At 48.3% G+C, this 14,338-nt stretch overlaps 7 protein-coding genes across 7 annotated transcripts; 4 read left to right on the forward strand and 3 right to left on the reverse strand.

Annotated features, from left to right (window-relative positions):
• Positions 1–368: 368 nt before the first annotated feature.
• Positions 369–3,254, reverse strand: F4813DRAFT_347880 (DEAD-domain-containing protein). Its single transcript, XM_049242001.1, has one exon. The coding sequence runs from the start codon at positions 2,827–2,829 to the stop codon at positions 589–591; it is 2,241 nt and encodes a 746-aa protein (XP_049103472.1). The 5' UTR covers positions 2,830–3,254; the 3' UTR covers positions 369–588.
• Positions 3,096–4,134, forward strand: F4813DRAFT_231624 (uncharacterized protein). The gene is made up of 3 exons (XM_049239923.1): positions 3,096–3,733; positions 3,826–3,886; positions 3,941–4,134. Exons 1-3 carry the CDS (start codon positions 3,351–3,353, stop codon positions 3,974–3,976), a joined length of 480 nt encoding a protein of 159 aa, XP_049103473.1. The 5' UTR covers positions 3,096–3,350; the 3' UTR covers positions 3,977–4,134.
• A 1-nt stretch (position 4,135) lies between these two features.
• F4813DRAFT_231625 (uncharacterized protein) lies at positions 4,136–6,095 on the forward strand. Its single transcript, XM_049239924.1, has one exon. It carries the CDS (start codon positions 4,517–4,519, stop codon positions 5,414–5,416), a length of 900 nt encoding a protein of 299 aa, XP_049103474.1. The 5' UTR covers positions 4,136–4,516; the 3' UTR covers positions 5,417–6,095.
• Positions 6,096–6,279: 184 nt separating this feature from the next.
• On the reverse strand, positions 6,280–7,310 carry F4813DRAFT_386040 (putative 14-3-3 family protein ArtA; the record flags this gene model as incomplete). The annotated part of the gene is made up of 5 exons (XM_049246355.1): positions 6,280–6,393; positions 6,446–6,516; positions 6,571–6,812; positions 6,875–7,181; positions 7,250–7,310. 5 exons carry the CDS (start codon positions 7,308–7,310, stop codon positions 6,280–6,282), a joined length of 795 nt encoding a protein of 264 aa, XP_049103475.1.
• Positions 7,311–8,552: 1,242 nt separating this feature from the next.
• On the forward strand, positions 8,553–9,545 carry F4813DRAFT_347883 (uncharacterized protein). Its single transcript, XM_049242002.1, has one exon. The coding sequence runs from the start codon at positions 8,763–8,765 to the stop codon at positions 9,024–9,026; it is 264 nt and encodes an 87-aa protein (XP_049103476.1). The 5' UTR covers positions 8,553–8,762; the 3' UTR covers positions 9,027–9,545.
• A 970-nt stretch (positions 9,546–10,515) lies between these two features.
• Positions 10,516–11,097, forward strand: F4813DRAFT_386041 (uncharacterized protein; the record flags this gene model as incomplete). The annotated part of the gene is made up of 4 exons (XM_049246356.1): positions 10,516–10,646; positions 10,699–10,779; positions 10,839–10,970; positions 11,058–11,097. The coding sequence occupies 4 exons, from the start codon at positions 10,516–10,518 to the stop codon at positions 11,095–11,097; spliced, it is 384 nt and encodes a 127-aa protein (XP_049103477.1).
• Positions 11,098–11,113: 16 nt separating this feature from the next.
• Positions 11,114–14,288, reverse strand: F4813DRAFT_231801 (Nsp1-like C-terminal region-domain-containing protein). The gene is made up of 3 exons (XM_049239925.1): positions 14,030–14,288; positions 11,749–13,949; positions 11,114–11,685 (listed from the first exon to the last, which is right to left on the reverse strand). The coding sequence occupies exons 2-3, from the start codon at positions 13,744–13,746 to the stop codon at positions 11,497–11,499; spliced, it is 2,187 nt and encodes a 728-aa protein (XP_049103478.1). The 5' UTR covers positions 13,747–13,949; positions 14,030–14,288; the 3' UTR covers positions 11,114–11,496.
• Positions 14,289–14,338: the final 50 nt, after the last annotated feature.

Consider the following 14,338-nt stretch of genomic DNA (forward strand, 5'->3'; position numbering starts at 1 on the left):
AGCCGGCCGTGTCCCCCGAGACTGCAACTTTTGGAAACAAAATCTCATGCAGGGTCGCATCTTAATTGGTGATTCTAGAACATAGGGAACGTAGATCCCCATACAACCGGAACTGAGTCCAACTAGAAACCCGTCCATTCGATGCTACCTATTGATACTCGGTTCAAGTTCGCAATTTGAAATGTCAACTATAGGTAGTCTATCATGCGACCTGTCACTCTCGCCTGTCACTCGAGAGTATACTTATAGATGCTTAGTATCCTATAGTTATGTATACATATGTAAAGTCTATAACAAGCCATCTATAAGCACTCCAGGGCCTTGGCTTCATATATAATACCTACCTAGTTAACCACTATCGACTTAGTCCCTTGTGCAGATATTCAAATTACTCTAGTTATGCGGATATCTAAGTAATTTCAACTAACTACGGTATTTGATAAATCCTCTAGTAACGGCCAAACCAGCCAGATAGGTGGTACACACTTAAGCACAACCGTTGTGATGTAGTAACGACCGTAGCCATAATATTACATATCTTCGTGATAGGTTACATAAATACAATAAGTACCTAAGCATGGACTAACTCTAGTCCCATCCACCCCCTTTTCCACCAAAGCCCTTCTCCTCAAGCTTCTTAGGCCCCTTATTTGGTTTCTGCTGTGCGGCCTCATGCCGGCGCAGCTCTTCTGGCACCCTAGATATCGAGCTCTTCGAAAGCATTTGCCGCAGGTCATACATGACGTCCGCATCTTCGTTGCCCAAGAATGTGATAGCAACACCGCTCTTGCCAGCACGACCCGTACGACCGATACGATGCGTGTAGCTTTCGATACTCAGAGCCATGTTGAAGTTGACGACAAGTGATACGTCCGGAACATCGATACCACGACCGGCAAGATCTGTCGCGACCAAGACGTCCGTCGTGCCGCCGCGTACTGAGGCGAGAGCCTGTTCTCGCTGTTCCTGGGTCTTGCTGCCGTGGAGTGTAACAGCTGAAAAGCCCATATGCTTGATCTCTCGAGCGACGGCGTCGCAGTTGCGTTTGATATTGACGAACACGATAATAGGGGGTGCAAATTCGTTGGATGATAGAATCTCCTGTAAGCGCTTCTTGCGACGGTCCTCTCCAGGGACGAATTCGACCCGTTGCTCGACCGTATCTACCGCTTCTCCTACATTGCCTATTGTTACTGTAGCAGGCCGACGTAGATATTTCTTCGCGATCTTCTCGACAGCTGACGGCATGGTGGCTGTGTACATCATTGTCTGTCGATATCGGTCTTTGCCGCCAAGATGTTGGTTCATTAGTTGAGGATTTTCGGCGGCATCGGTGTCCGGCTTTTCGTTAGTGACGGGGAGCGCGTCTAAGATCTTGTTGACTGGTTCTTCAAAACCCATATCAATCATACGATCGGCTTCATCCATGATGATGTAGCAACATTGGGACAGCACCAGCAGGCGTCGTTCGATACAGTCGACTAGACGACCAGGTGTGGCAACGATAATTTCAGCACCGTTTCTCAAGGCAAACGCTTGTTCTTCAAGTGAATGCCCACCGACGAGACTAACAACGGTAAACCCCAGTGGAATAGCAAATTTCTTGGCCTCTGACTCGATCTGCTGAACCAACTCTCGAGTTGGGGCTATAATTAACGAGTACGGACCATCATTCTTGGTGATTTCATTTAATGGCGGTAATTCCGAGATGTATACTAGCAGAGGTAGTAAGAAAGCAGCCGTCTTTCCTGAACCAGTGACAGCTACGCCGATTAGATCTCTTGCCTGTAGAGCAATTGGGATTGCGGCACGCTGGACCGGAGTCGGCTCGTCGTACCCAACTTTGCTGACGATGTCTAATAAACGACGAGGTAACCCCGATTCCTGCCAGTTTCGCATCGGATTTGGAATGAGCCCTCCTTTGGTTGCAATACCAAAATCCTCTTTGAAGATACGCCAATCTCGTTCGCGCATGTCCTCTAGCTTCTTTTCTGACCAGTGCTTCCCTAGGCCGTTGCGGTTAGCCCTCTCCTTCGCCTTTCGCATCATATCCAGTAGCTCTCGTGCTCGCTGTGCTCCGTTTTCAGGATCACGCTCGATTAGAGACATGGCGTACTTCTTGGCGTTCTCTTCTGTCATGTCGTCACCAAAACCGGCCAGCCTTCCTCTTCCGAAGAAGGTGGGCTCGGCCCTCTCTGCGTAGATGGGATTGTGGTCCTGTGTTGTGTCTTCCTCCGGATCCCATTCGAAATTAAATTTCTTTTCTGTTGTTCTTCTCCGCTTCTTCTTGGCCGAGAAGGTAGACTGATTCATTTCTGGTCCCATATATCGTGCTCGTATTGAGGCGGCTTCTGTTTCTTCTGGTGCTGCTCGTTTCTCCCCAGCCGACCCCTTCTTGCCCTTTGATTTCCCTCGTGCATCTCCATTTTCGTTGTCGTTGGTATCGCGTCTATCGTGCCCAGCTTGTCGCATAGCCCTAGGTCCCGTCGGAACAGCTGGTGCATGATCTCTGTCTCGACGATCCGGGTGCCGTCCATCGAGTCCCGACACAGTTGTAGATCTACCAGTGGGCTTATTTCGTGCTTCTTCTTCTGCCTTCCGCCTTCGCTTCTCTTCCTCTTCTTTTTGTTTCTCTGCTGATAGGCGCTCACGCTCAGCTTTAGGGATAAATCTTGGTTTCGCGGCAGCTTCGTTTGCCTCTTTCTTCTTGCGCAAGATCTCTTCGATATCTAAGGGTGCTTTACGCCTATTCGTTTCGCCGTTTGTTCCATTAGTGTTGTTGGTTCCGTTGGTGTCGGCTAGCGACCCGGCTCGCGGCTGCATACCCATGATCGCAAGGCCTCGACGTAGAACGACAGGTCTTTGTAACGACCTTCTAAAGCTTTGGAATTACTTTCAACGTTTGGAACAGGTAACTAGCTGATATATCTTGATATTGATTCGATGACGAAGAATTATAGGGATTAAGGTGTTTTATCCACTACGATGGCTAGATTTGCCAATTGTATTCGGATTAGGATAATGCAGCGCGCAAGTTGCTTAAGTTGCTTTTGTTTCTGTTTGTTTCCAGACTTCAATGTTCTGAGTTGGAGGCAAAGAGATAGAAGAAACACTGACATCGGCGTGTCGGGGGTACGTGTAGCAAAGTACATACTACCTAATCCAAGCCGCTAACCACGGGAACCAATCGGAGATTTAATTGAGATAAAAAGAACCTTGTCACTTTGGCCATTCGCAACCAAAATTTGGGAGCTCTACATACGATTTTGCGACTTCTCTCACGTTACCAGCAAGACGTAATAAATTCTTAATCGCAACAAAAGAGAAGCGTCTTGACTGCGACTGGGGGGATGGCGTTAAATACGAGATATATCGAGCTCGCCAAGCAGCTGCACCCGCGGCTACAGCGTTTCTTCGCCAAGTACCCCCCGAACCAGATCCTCCCGGCTTCGACGAGGACGAACACAATCAAGGACGGTGCTACGCCGAACCCTTTCCTGCCGCACAAACACCCGGTAACTGGGAAATGGCATGATCCGGAATTCTCTCTGAGGCGGCAAGCAGAACTCGTAAAATTGGCGAGGGAACAAGGAGTAGAGGAGCTGTTGCCATTCACGTCTAAGGGCACAGAGGAGCGCATACGGCACAGAGTTGCGCACGGGTTGAGGGTTCGTGGTACTGGTGTTGGACAATCCGTCAAGGGTCACTTGCACGAAAGAATGCTGGCTGCCAAGTACGTCACTGCTATACAATCCCCCCTGACTAGCATTTCGCTCCTCGGGAAACATTTCCTGAATAATATTTCGATACTGACAAGAGGTACAGGATGGAGAAGAGAAGAACGGCTATGTTGGGCATGCCAAGACTTGTCAGAGAATGGCGGAAGGTAAGTCATTTATTTCTATCTACTCTCGTATGTGTTACTGACAAGAAATGATAGATCGGGAAGAACAGGTGGACCAAATATCCACGATGAACAATCATGTCATGACTTTACGATGCCGGCAAGGAAGAAATGTACAAAATTTATATATTACTCTATTCAAGAGAATTGGAGAAATATTTCAACAAGTCCAGGAGTTATCATTACTACCGTGTCGTAAGACAGTCTTCCTATTTGGTGCTAATATCAGAAAGTATTAGAACGTAACCGACATGACAACTGTAAGTAACCTATTCTTAGGAAGACATTAGTTTCTTCTCTTCTACTATTTCTTCTATTCCCCTCGTTCAGTCGTCTATTTAAGTCCTACGTCCCCATTTCTGCTATTCTATGGCTTAGTAGCAAACTTCGTCCAAGTCTCACGTGACCGCGTGCGCCATTGAACATTTTCCTCAAAACCGGTTTCCGACGAAGTTATCCTATCCTGGTTGGTATAAGCCACTTACAACAATGGAACTTACCTCTTAATATGAGAACCTCTCACTCGCAATTTACAGACGAAATAAACTGTTCATCTCTTATAAGAAACCCGAAAAAGAAATAAGATAAACTTGTGAATCCAATCCCGCCGGCATGGCCCCTCCTATATCCAATACATCAGCCGAGCCCACGCTCTACGACATCCTGTCGCTAACTCCCAAGCATCTAGAGGGCCAAGCCGGCATATCTCAGCAGCAGAAGATCGTAAAACAAGCATATCACCGCGCGTTGTTAAAACACCACCCGGACAAGTCAGCCGGTGGCAATACTCCCCAGGGCAGCAGGACATCTACACCAACACCTTCTACTTCTACTTCTACTTCTACTTCAAAGCCAGGCCCTAAACAGCCGTCACAACCACGCATCGCATACACCGTAGACCAAATCCAGCACGCCTACGCAGTCCTCTCAGACCGCAAGCAGCGCACAGACTACGACCGAGCTCTGCGCACGGCGCCCTCCCAGCGGCACTCTCACCAATCCACCTCTTCGTCGTCGTTCCAGACGGGCGTCGAGACCGTCGATCTAGACGACCTAGCATTCGACGAGCGGACGGGGCTGTACTACCGCGCCTGCCGGTGCGGCAACGCGCGCGGATACGCATTCACCGAGGACAACCTGGAGGAGTTCGAGGACGACGGCGTGTTGATGGTCGAGTGTCTCGACTGCAGCCTCTGGATCCGGGTTTTGTTCGCCGCAGCCGACGATGATGGCAACAACAACAACAACGACGACGACAACAGGGATAATCATGTCGTAGCTACTACTACCACAACCACCACTGCCGGTCCCGCGAGAAGCGCTAGTGCTACAGTTCGCGAGGCGGCCGTTACACTAACGATGGGAAGCGGTGCAGACGCAGTCACATCAGCAGGGGAGAGACGGGGCAGCGGCACCGGTAGGAACTTCACGTTTAACTGGAGTGTCAACTGGGGCATCTCTTTGTCGGGGTCCGCGACGGCGGGGACCAGCACAAGCGGCTCGCGGAGGTAGCAGCTGCCAAGAGACGTCGGGATACAATATCTACATATCGTGAGACATTCCTTGTAGATGATGTCGTCACAACTCAATCCGATAGGCTCGCTTTCGTTTCTACCCCAACAGATAAAGTATATCACGTGGCCTGGACATCTACATCCAAGTCGATGGAAAGGTGATTTAACATAGTCGTGTATTTACGAAGGGCACATTAGGAGTACGAGACGGTAGAGGGTTGGTACATTGGCCTATGCTGGCTAAGATTTCAAGCTGTTACTCGGGTATGATATAATGCGAATGATTTACGAGCTAGTAGTATAATCAAAAGGGTAATATATTACCCATGCAGTGAAAGGCTTACGATGTACTCTTAAGAGTAAAGATGTAACCTAAATATTTACAGATGAACTAGTAGTAAAGTTAAATGTATGCCTTGGGTCTTTTTATATTAACAGCTTAAGCATATACTGGCCAATCGAGCCCAAGAGGATACTATTACTGCCTAAGTTGTAATTCCATCCTGCAAAGATCCTACGAAAGTCCATTGCTCATGAAGAATTCATAACATTAATATTGCCTGTGCAAGTAGAAAGTATGGGGTTTATTCAGACGAATTTGCATTAGAGTCTAAAGGGCAAGCATTCTGCGAAAGACCTACCAAAAGCTCTTTAGCCCTTTTGCCTGCGGGAAAAAGAGAACCGTCCAAGTCTTTGCTCTGTGCATTTGCCACGTGAAGGGGGAAAAAATCAAATCAATGCAGAATCTCAGGCAAGAGAATTCTCAAGCAAACACTCCATAGACACCAGAGTCCACCCAACTTCAATCGACCCCTTTAAAATCTAGAGACTAATAAGGGACGTGGGCTTTTCTTTTTTTTCTTACTCGGCAGCCTTAGGCTCCTCAACCGGGGTCTCGGTGGCCTTCTCCGGTTCCTGGGCGGGGGCTGCGGCCGACTCCGCAGGAGGCTCAGCCTCAGAAGACGTCCAGAGGGTCTGGTTTTATGTTAGCAGATTCAACTAATACTTGATAAATACGAATACATACCAGGTTGTCTCGGAGGAGTTGCATGATGAGAGTCGAGTCCTTGTAGCTCTCCTCGCTCAGAGTGTCAAGTTCTATAGATTTAAATTAGCTTCAAGCTACTTTTAGCTCGTACGCCTGGTACTTACCGGCAATCGCATCGTCGAAAGCCTGCTTCGCAAGGTGGCAAGCCTGATCGGGAGCGTTCAGGATCTCGTAGTAGAAGACGGAGAAGTTCAGGGCGAGACCAAGACGGATGGGGTGTGTAGGGGGCAGCTCGGTCTGGGCAACCTCGGTAGCAGCCTTGTACGCCTCAAGCGACTTGTCAGCCGACTCCTTTCGTCGGTCACCAACGGCGAATTCCGCAAGATAACGGTGGTAGTCTCCCTTCCTGTTTTGGTTGGTTAGAAATCTTTGGGTTTGAAATAGGTGCCGGCACCGAAGAAAACATACATCTTGTGGTAGAACACCTTGGACTCGCCAGACTTAGCAGAGGGGATGAGGTGCTTGTCCAAAACATCGAGGATGTCATCGCAGATCTTGGCAAGCTCGGCTTCGATCTTCTGTCGGTACTCCTTAATAAGACCGACTTGAGAGGAGTTACCCTTGGACTCTTCCTTCTGCTCGATGGAGGTGACAATTCTCCACGAGGCACGTCGGGCACCGATCACGTTCTTGTAGGCGACGGAGAGGAGGTTGCGCTCCTCAACGGTAAGATCACGGTCCTCAGAAGCAACGATCTTCATGTTCTCAACCATCTCTGATGACGGTAAAAGTTAGTACTGCCACTCTGCGGGGCCTAGCAACCACAACCATAGCATCACATACCCTCGTAGCGCTCAGCCTGCTCGGCCAGCTTGGCAAGATACACAGCATCTTCGTGACCCATCTTGACGGTGTGAGACTTGGTGAGACGAGAAAACTAAATTAATGTATTAAGTCAGCCCTAGTTTCGGTCGAATAACGTGTTTGTTTTTTTCTGGTTGTGATGGGAAAAGTGTATGCAGTATAGATATTAAGTAGTAGGAAGAGGGGAAAAAATAAATGCAGGTTTGCACGGCAACAGGCAGCAATTATTGACCTAGCAGTTTGTAAACAGTTGCCAGGACGATACTGCAAGTGTTTACAACCCAAACCAGAGGAACGCGCTACCTTGCCGTGGATATCGAGAGGCTCGAAGATTGTGACGGTGAAGCAAAGACGAACCCCCCGCAGTCAGTGGGGTTTGCGCCAGTGGATGCGAATGGAAAACGCGTAGGGTAAAGGTAGACGGACAGGCGTGTATGTTGTCGCAATAATCAATTGATTTAGGGAACAGGTCGTATTAGGCGGTTGGTAAATTTGCTGTTGTATGTACGGCCGACAAGAAGGAGGCGGTCGTGATGTGGGCGATGACGAAAGTACAAGGCGGGACTCAGGGTAGGCCAAGGAACATGACCGCAAGTGCAAAGAAAGGGGATTTTTTAAAAGGAGAGGAGATGGATGGATAAGGGTTAACGTACCTTCTGTCTATTGTTTCGAGGTTTGGTTGTCAAGGAACGACCTGTAGAGAAAGATGCACTAGAGAGAAAGTGCGAAGACGGAGGATAGAATAAGTTGGTGGTTGTTGGGTTTGGGAGGTTTATGGGATGCAAAAAGTTTTGGGAGAGTTTTTGTGTCGGCGGAAGTGCAGCAGTTTGGTTTTGTTGGTAGACAGAGGGAGCCTGAGGTGAAGGAGAAAGAGGGTGATGGGCTCAGAGGCGGGTGTGCCCAGTGCGCGCGTGGGGAGGGGGGGGGGGAGAGGTAATAGTAACCTTAGGTACATTCTAAAATCCTTAGGCGTGCATGTACTGTACCTACTTGAAGTACCTAACCTAACCTAAAGTACCTACCTCTTTTCTCCCCCAGGGCTGTACAACGCCTCCACTAATTCCAACTGCTAGCACCGGTTCCGTTTATGTATGTAAAGCCTACTGGACCTGAACCAACAGAGCCATAAGCCTGTAAACTTGGCAACGGGCAGCGGGCAGCGGATCATTTGACAATAGAACAAGGCTCGAAAGGGGGTCATCCTCAAATCTAAACATTTCGGTACCTCCATCCTTTCGTCCTTTAATGACTAGTATCATTATCATCAGTACATACCTATTTGGGTACATAAACTACATTACTATGTATGCTGTGGGCATGACATTGCATACAACTGCATATACACAAGTCTGGTAGAATTGAGGCGTAGAAAGCTGGTAAGGCACTCCTGACTCCTCTATTTTGATTTCACCTTCCAATATTTTTTTTACGCCTTTGTGATTTGAAGAAGTTACGCCTCACGTGGTTGTCATGTGCATTCTACATATGTCCGATGCACTTACCTAAGGCTACCTTACCACCTAATTACATGTCATTCATGAAAGGTTTAAATGTCCCTGTTACTAGGTACCTACCTAGCAGTTTAATTCCTTTCCCTCCCTGCCCAAGTCTCCTACGTCAGCTTCAATGCTATCAAATACTTGAACTCGTACCCCACGTACTTCAAGAACCGATTAAATTTTGTCTCGTGCTTGTACCAGTACATGAGGCATTCTTTATAGACACCCAACGAGCTGTCAAGCCTCAAATGATATAGGATGACCTAAGGCAAGTAACTATGAGGTTATCCAAGTTTTATCTTGCTCATATACTCTTCCCTTTTTATCGTACCCCTCTATCCGGTAGCACTCGCAATAGAAAGGGTATTTCAAGTGACCCTTCGTTAATCTCGTTCAATGTCTCAACAATTATCGAGAAAGGGTTTACACTCGAGTTAGCCAATCACCCTTGGGAGATGAGACCTAGGTAATTCGAGGCTACTCGAAGCACGAGCCATTACATTCTTTGTCTGAATTACCACGGCCGCGACTGGGCGATAAGGGGGGAAAGAATTTCAGCCTACGTCAACACCTGCAGCCCAAATAGCTCATACATATGCACAGTGCTGCCATCCTGCTTTCTGATTCGGGGCCACACCCGCGCCAGCCACCACAGGAACTTGGCTTCTCATTTGTCTAATCCATTTCTACTATCGTCAATGCGAAGTTGACCTGGAAATCAAGAGTAGGGAAGGAAAAGGGTCGAGTTGTTAAAAACGTCACCGACTTGATTTCTTCTTACATAGAGGGGTGATGAAACCCATGCATTGCCAAGTATCTTCCCTTGCGGGGCCAGGAACCGCCTCCCGGTGAAGACATTACTATGTATGTATGCTCCTCTAATTCCTGGAAGATATCATGCCAGACCAGAGCCTCACGATACTTGGTCCCATTCTTTTCTCGCGTCTGGCATAGCTGAGAGTTATCATGCCAAATTTAGATGCTGGTAGCATAACACACTTGCCTATTGATTGATTATGCGTATTTTTATTTTCATGCACTACGGCATGCTCAGCCTCGACGAAAATATAAAATATATATTGACACGGCTGTTACCTAATACGCATAGTAAGTAACCTCTCTAAGAAGTGAAATTTGTAAATTATCAACACGAGACAAGGCCAATATAAATAGGGAAGAATTCCCATAGGCTTTCATTCCTCTTTTAATAATGATACGCGGCAAATGAAGTTTTGTTATATCAGATGACCCTAAACAGATGGCGTGGTGGAGGGAAAGAATTAAACTATTCCGGTCCGCTGGACTTTTGCGTGATCAGTGGTCACTAATGATGCTATGTATGGCCTGAGCAGGCATGAACGTTGTACCTATGTAGGCATTGAGGCAGAGACCTAACGGTCTTAGGAGAGTTCCGCTCCGTTTGCGTCCGTGCGTCCCCGTCTTCTTCCGCCGGGGTTGGAACCTTAGCTTTACCTATTGCCTATTGCTATCGACTTCATAGGAGGTACCTACCTACCTAGGTAAGAAAGGCTAAGCTCCAATCGAACCTCCAACTTTTAGAAGTGCCTCATCGATCATCGATCATCAATCATCAATCACACCACATACAACAACAGACCAATTAGACAGGTACTCGCTTTTCTACACCCATCATCCCGTGACTTGCTTGTAAGCCAGTTCAAATACTAAACGTTTCTCTCAATCCAGCGAGCGACTCTTTGAGATCCTCAAAAACTAAAAGCCAAAATGTACCGCCAGACTCTGATCAAGATCCCGTCTCAAGGCCTCTCCCGCCGCACATTCTCAACGACCATCCGCACCATGTCAGCAGGCGACACCGGTGCGCCGAACAAGCTAGGCAGCTTAGGCGGCCAAGGGTACGTCGCAAGTCTATTCCGAAATATCCAATACCCCGCCATCCAGTTCCAGAAAGCTGGAATGGTGTCCCGAGATGCCGGCATCTCCTAGCTCGCTAGAGCATAGAGAGAGCCCACCCGGAAGTCGAGGATCGTAGGGGATAAGCTAGATGAAATAGTAAAGAACAAGACTAACAAATAAATCCAAAACAGTGATGCTTTCCAGAAGCGCGAAAAGGCTAACGAGGATTACTCGATCCGCCAGCGCGAGAAGGAGAAGCTCCTTGAGTTGCGCAAGAAGCTCCGCGAGCAGCAGGACCACCTACAGAAGCTGTCCGACCACATGTAAGTCTACCTAGCTTACCTAGAACACTTCCCCTGCGGGATTTGCAATATGGGCAAGATATACTAATAGATACGTCTCCGCTATAGCGACGAGTTGACCAAGGATCAAGGCGGCGAGCACAACTAGATGTATTAGTATTTCGCACGTAAGAGAAGGAATGTCGAAGCACCGCTCATTATGATGTCTAGCATATGCGTCTGAGTCTTTGCGGCGTCACTAGAAACAGTTCAAAAAACCAGATTTGTTCTTCAGCCATCGCATTTGCCATGTCCTAGTGTACATAAATACAGCCGTTGCACATGCGTGCCAGTGTGCTCTCGTTGCTATCTTGAGAGAATTAATTCTCGTCTTTTATCACGGCATACCTGCCCGATTGAAGGTCTCCCCTATCCTAGTGAATGTCACTATCTACGAATTCTCGAATTTTCGTGCATGGTTCCCTAAACTCCTACACCGAACTTGCCCTATCACGAATTTCTCAAATTCCTCCTCGGTGGTCTAGTAATTATTAAAGAAACCTTAGGCTTATCGACGTCCCATGTAGGACCTATAGAAGCTGTCCACATTGTCTTGTTCTGGGCCACCGTAATGGTTGCCGATTGTGCTGCGCTCCTTTTGTGCGGCAGCAACCTTGGCTTGAAGCGCAGCAGCGTTAGTATCTATCCACTGGAGTTGAGCAAGGTGACTATTGAGGACTCGGACGATCTGGCTCAGCTATAGAAAAAAGGGAGGGTTAGTCAATACATATTTTTAAGGTGGTTTATACAAAACACTTACCGGGTCATCCGGTTTGTTGCCCTTGCTCAAAGTGCCGGAAATGTCGTTGATCTCTTTGATCATCTTGGTCAAGTCACGACCCATATCATCCAGTTTTTCGGTAATCTTCTCGGCCAGCTTGTATGTCTTCTCGCGCTCCTGATCAGGTCCCGCAAGCTGGTCTCCATGCCCAATCTGTTTGGCAAATATCGAGTCCACCTCACCCTCATATCTATCTAGCCAAGATTCAAGCTCTTCCTGCTGACTCTCGATGCCGACGAGCTGTCGTTCAATCTCACGACTACCCTTTTCGGCCTCAAACGTCTCCAAATAGAGCTTTTGGATCCTCTCTCCATTCTCAACCAGAAGGCGATCCCACTGAGCCACTTGAGCTGCCTGTTCTTTGAACTCTTTCTGGTATTTTGAGAGATCAGTAGCCCAGCGAGTAATGATCTCATCCATCGTCTTGTTCTTTAACCGCGCCATAGATGAGGTAGGACCGGCGGTCGATGCCCCCAATGCGTTACTAGCTCCTGCAGCAGATTGTGCTGTTGTGTTATCAGATGATGTAGCAGCTTTTTGCGCGGCACCGAACAGAGAGCTTGTCGGGGCTGTCGTTGTGGTAGCGGTTGAGGCCGAAGTGGCAGAAACTGTTGCTCCGGTGGCTGGCGTGGCGTTTGCAGTTCCTGCTGCTGGAGTAGAGACAGTATTACCAAAGAGACCGGATGTAGGTTTGGCTTGTTCGGTAGTTCCGGTACCGGATGCCGGCTTTCCCAGACCAAACAAAGAAGCCGCCTGTGTCTTAGCTGTCTCAGAAGCAGAGGTAGAGCCCGAGGGCTTGCTAAGGCTCGGAAATGCTGAAGCAGGAGCCGCCGATGTAGTAGCTGCTCCAGATGATGCAGGCTTTTTATCAAATAAGGAGGATGAGCCTGCTGGTGCTGCTGGTGTAGTACCTGACCCTCCAAAGAGTGTATTCGCGGGCTTCGCTGAGGATGCCTCGGCAGGCTTTGAAGGTTGCTGTCCAAAGAGTTGGCTGGCTGCAGGCGCCGCTCCGCCGCCTTGTGCAGTGGCAGGCTTCGCGCTGAATAAATTTGAGGCGGAAGAACCATCAGCAGGTTTCGAAGCCCCAAATAGGTTTGAAGTTTGGACTGAGCTTTGACCGGCATGGGCAAAGAGTCCACTCGGGGTAGAGGACGACGGCTTACTCGTCGTGGTACCAGTCTGAGAGGAACTGGCCGGGTTTGAAAACAACGAGCTACCTTGTGTTTCCTTCTTGTCTGGTTGCTGAGTAGATGGAAAGGGTAGTTGACCCGTAGCACTCTGAAAGAGGTTGGCAGGTTTCGTTGGAGGCGCGCCCGCGGGAGTGGTTGAGTTTAGAGAAAACATTGTTTTTGTAGGTGTCGATAGCGAACCAGAACCGGGGGCATTACTAGTTGGGGTAGTGCTTGAGTTGGCGTTGTTGAAAAGACTACTGCCGCCGCCGCCGAGGTTGCCAAAGATCCCGGGCGCCGAGGTAGGAGTGCTAGAAGACCCTGTTATCATCGGTGCTGATGGGGTGGCACTCGTCGACGTCGGTGTCGTTGAGGCGGGATTTCCAAATAGGTTCGTAGATTGCGCAGGCTTCGCAGCACTGCCGAAGAGGTTAGGGTTGGAGGGAGGTGTCTGGGAGCTGCTACTAAACAACCCAGATCCACCACCACCCGACGTAGGAGTAGATCCCAGTGCACTATTTCCCGTCGTTTGCCCAAACAGTGGCTTTTGCTCTCCTGGCTTAGCAGCCGTGTTTCCGAAGGGACCAGAAGTAGTTCCCGATGAACCAGCAGCAGCGCTATTGTTCCCACCACCAAGACTTCCGAAAGAGAAGGAAGGTGTACCGGCGGTTGAACTACCAAAGAGATTGGTCGAAGCCGAAGTAGTAGGGGTTGATGATCCAAATAAGGTACCAGAAGGAGGTGCACTAGAAGTGGTGGCATTGTTGTTGGATTGCCCTCCCGAGCTCGAATTGCCGAAAAGCGACATGGTGGAATAGTGTGTATAAGGAAGGAATGTGCTATATGTTGTTTTCTATCCGATCTAGTTATTGGAATGTGATGTAGGCTCGTCTAATCTCAGCCGTGTTTATGAACCTGCACTCATCCCCGAGCCGCAAACACAGAACAGGCTGGGGGTTTCGGCGTTTTGTAATTTGCTGATAGACGTCGAAGATTAAAATGTATCCTGATCTTTGGTGGAATAGTTAGTATGTATGAAAACCCCAATTCGTGAAATACAACTGTGAACATAATAGTTTGTTTTTACTTACAATTTGACTTGGTGACTTGGTGATGCATCACAGACCGATCACTTTTTTTGCGCGACAAGCTTCTAAGATGGTAAAGTTGGACGCGACTATTGTATGTACGGTAGTACCTGATGTACATAGGTACCTACATAATGTAGTATAGGTAGCATGTACTACAAGATAGATACCTTGGGTACCGTTCCTAATTCACAAACCACATGTGGGTCTCAGCCTTCAGCACTGTATCTAGGTAGGTTAGGTACCTAGGTACAGTATCTAGGTAGGTACATACCTAGGTATTAGTTACTTACCAGATCAAGCCACAAGAGT

The sequence above is a fragment of the Daldinia decipiens genome (assembly GCF_022478715.1).
Source record: "Daldinia decipiens strain CBS 113046 unplaced genomic scaffold F4813scaffold_4, whole genome shotgun sequence".
In the NCBI taxonomy this organism is placed as follows: Eukaryota; Fungi; Ascomycota; class Sordariomycetes; order Xylariales; family Hypoxylaceae; genus Daldinia; species Daldinia decipiens.

What these genes read in the sequence shown, in the direction of transcription:
- F4813DRAFT_231625 (XM_049239924.1), top strand. Translation starts at nt 4,517, where the DNA reads ATGGCCCCTCCTATATCCAATACATCAGCCGAGCCCACGCTCTACGAC.
- F4813DRAFT_347880 (XM_049242001.1), bottom strand. Translation starts at nt 2,829, where the DNA reads ATGGGTATGCAGCCGCGAGCCGGGTCGCTAGCCGACACCAACGGAACC.
- F4813DRAFT_347883 (XM_049242002.1), top strand. Translation starts at nt 8,763, where the DNA reads ATGCACTTACCTAAGGCTACCTTACCACCTAATTACATGTCATTCATG.
- F4813DRAFT_231624 (XM_049239923.1), top strand. Translation starts at nt 3,351, where the DNA reads ATGGCGTTAAATACGAGATATATCGAGCTCGCCAAGCAGCTGCACCCG. An exon ending in GAAAGAATGCTGGCTGCCAA is followed by an intron (nt 3,734 to 3,825) that starts GTACGTCACTGC and finishes CAAGAGGTACAG; the next exon opens with GATGGAGAAGAGAAGAACGG. An exon ending in TTGTCAGAGAATGGCGGAAG is followed by an intron (nt 3,887 to 3,940) that starts GTAAGTCATTTA and finishes AAGAAATGATAG; the next exon opens with ATCGGGAAGAACAGGTGGAC.
- F4813DRAFT_231801 (XM_049239925.1), bottom strand. Translation starts at nt 13,746, where the DNA reads ATGTCGCTTTTCGGCAATTCGAGCTCGGGAGGGCAATCCAACAACAAT. An exon ending in GCAACAAACCGGATGACCCG is followed by an intron (nt 11,686 to 11,748) that starts GTAAGTGTTTTG and finishes TTTTTTCTATAG; the next exon opens with CTGAGCCAGATCGTCCGAGT.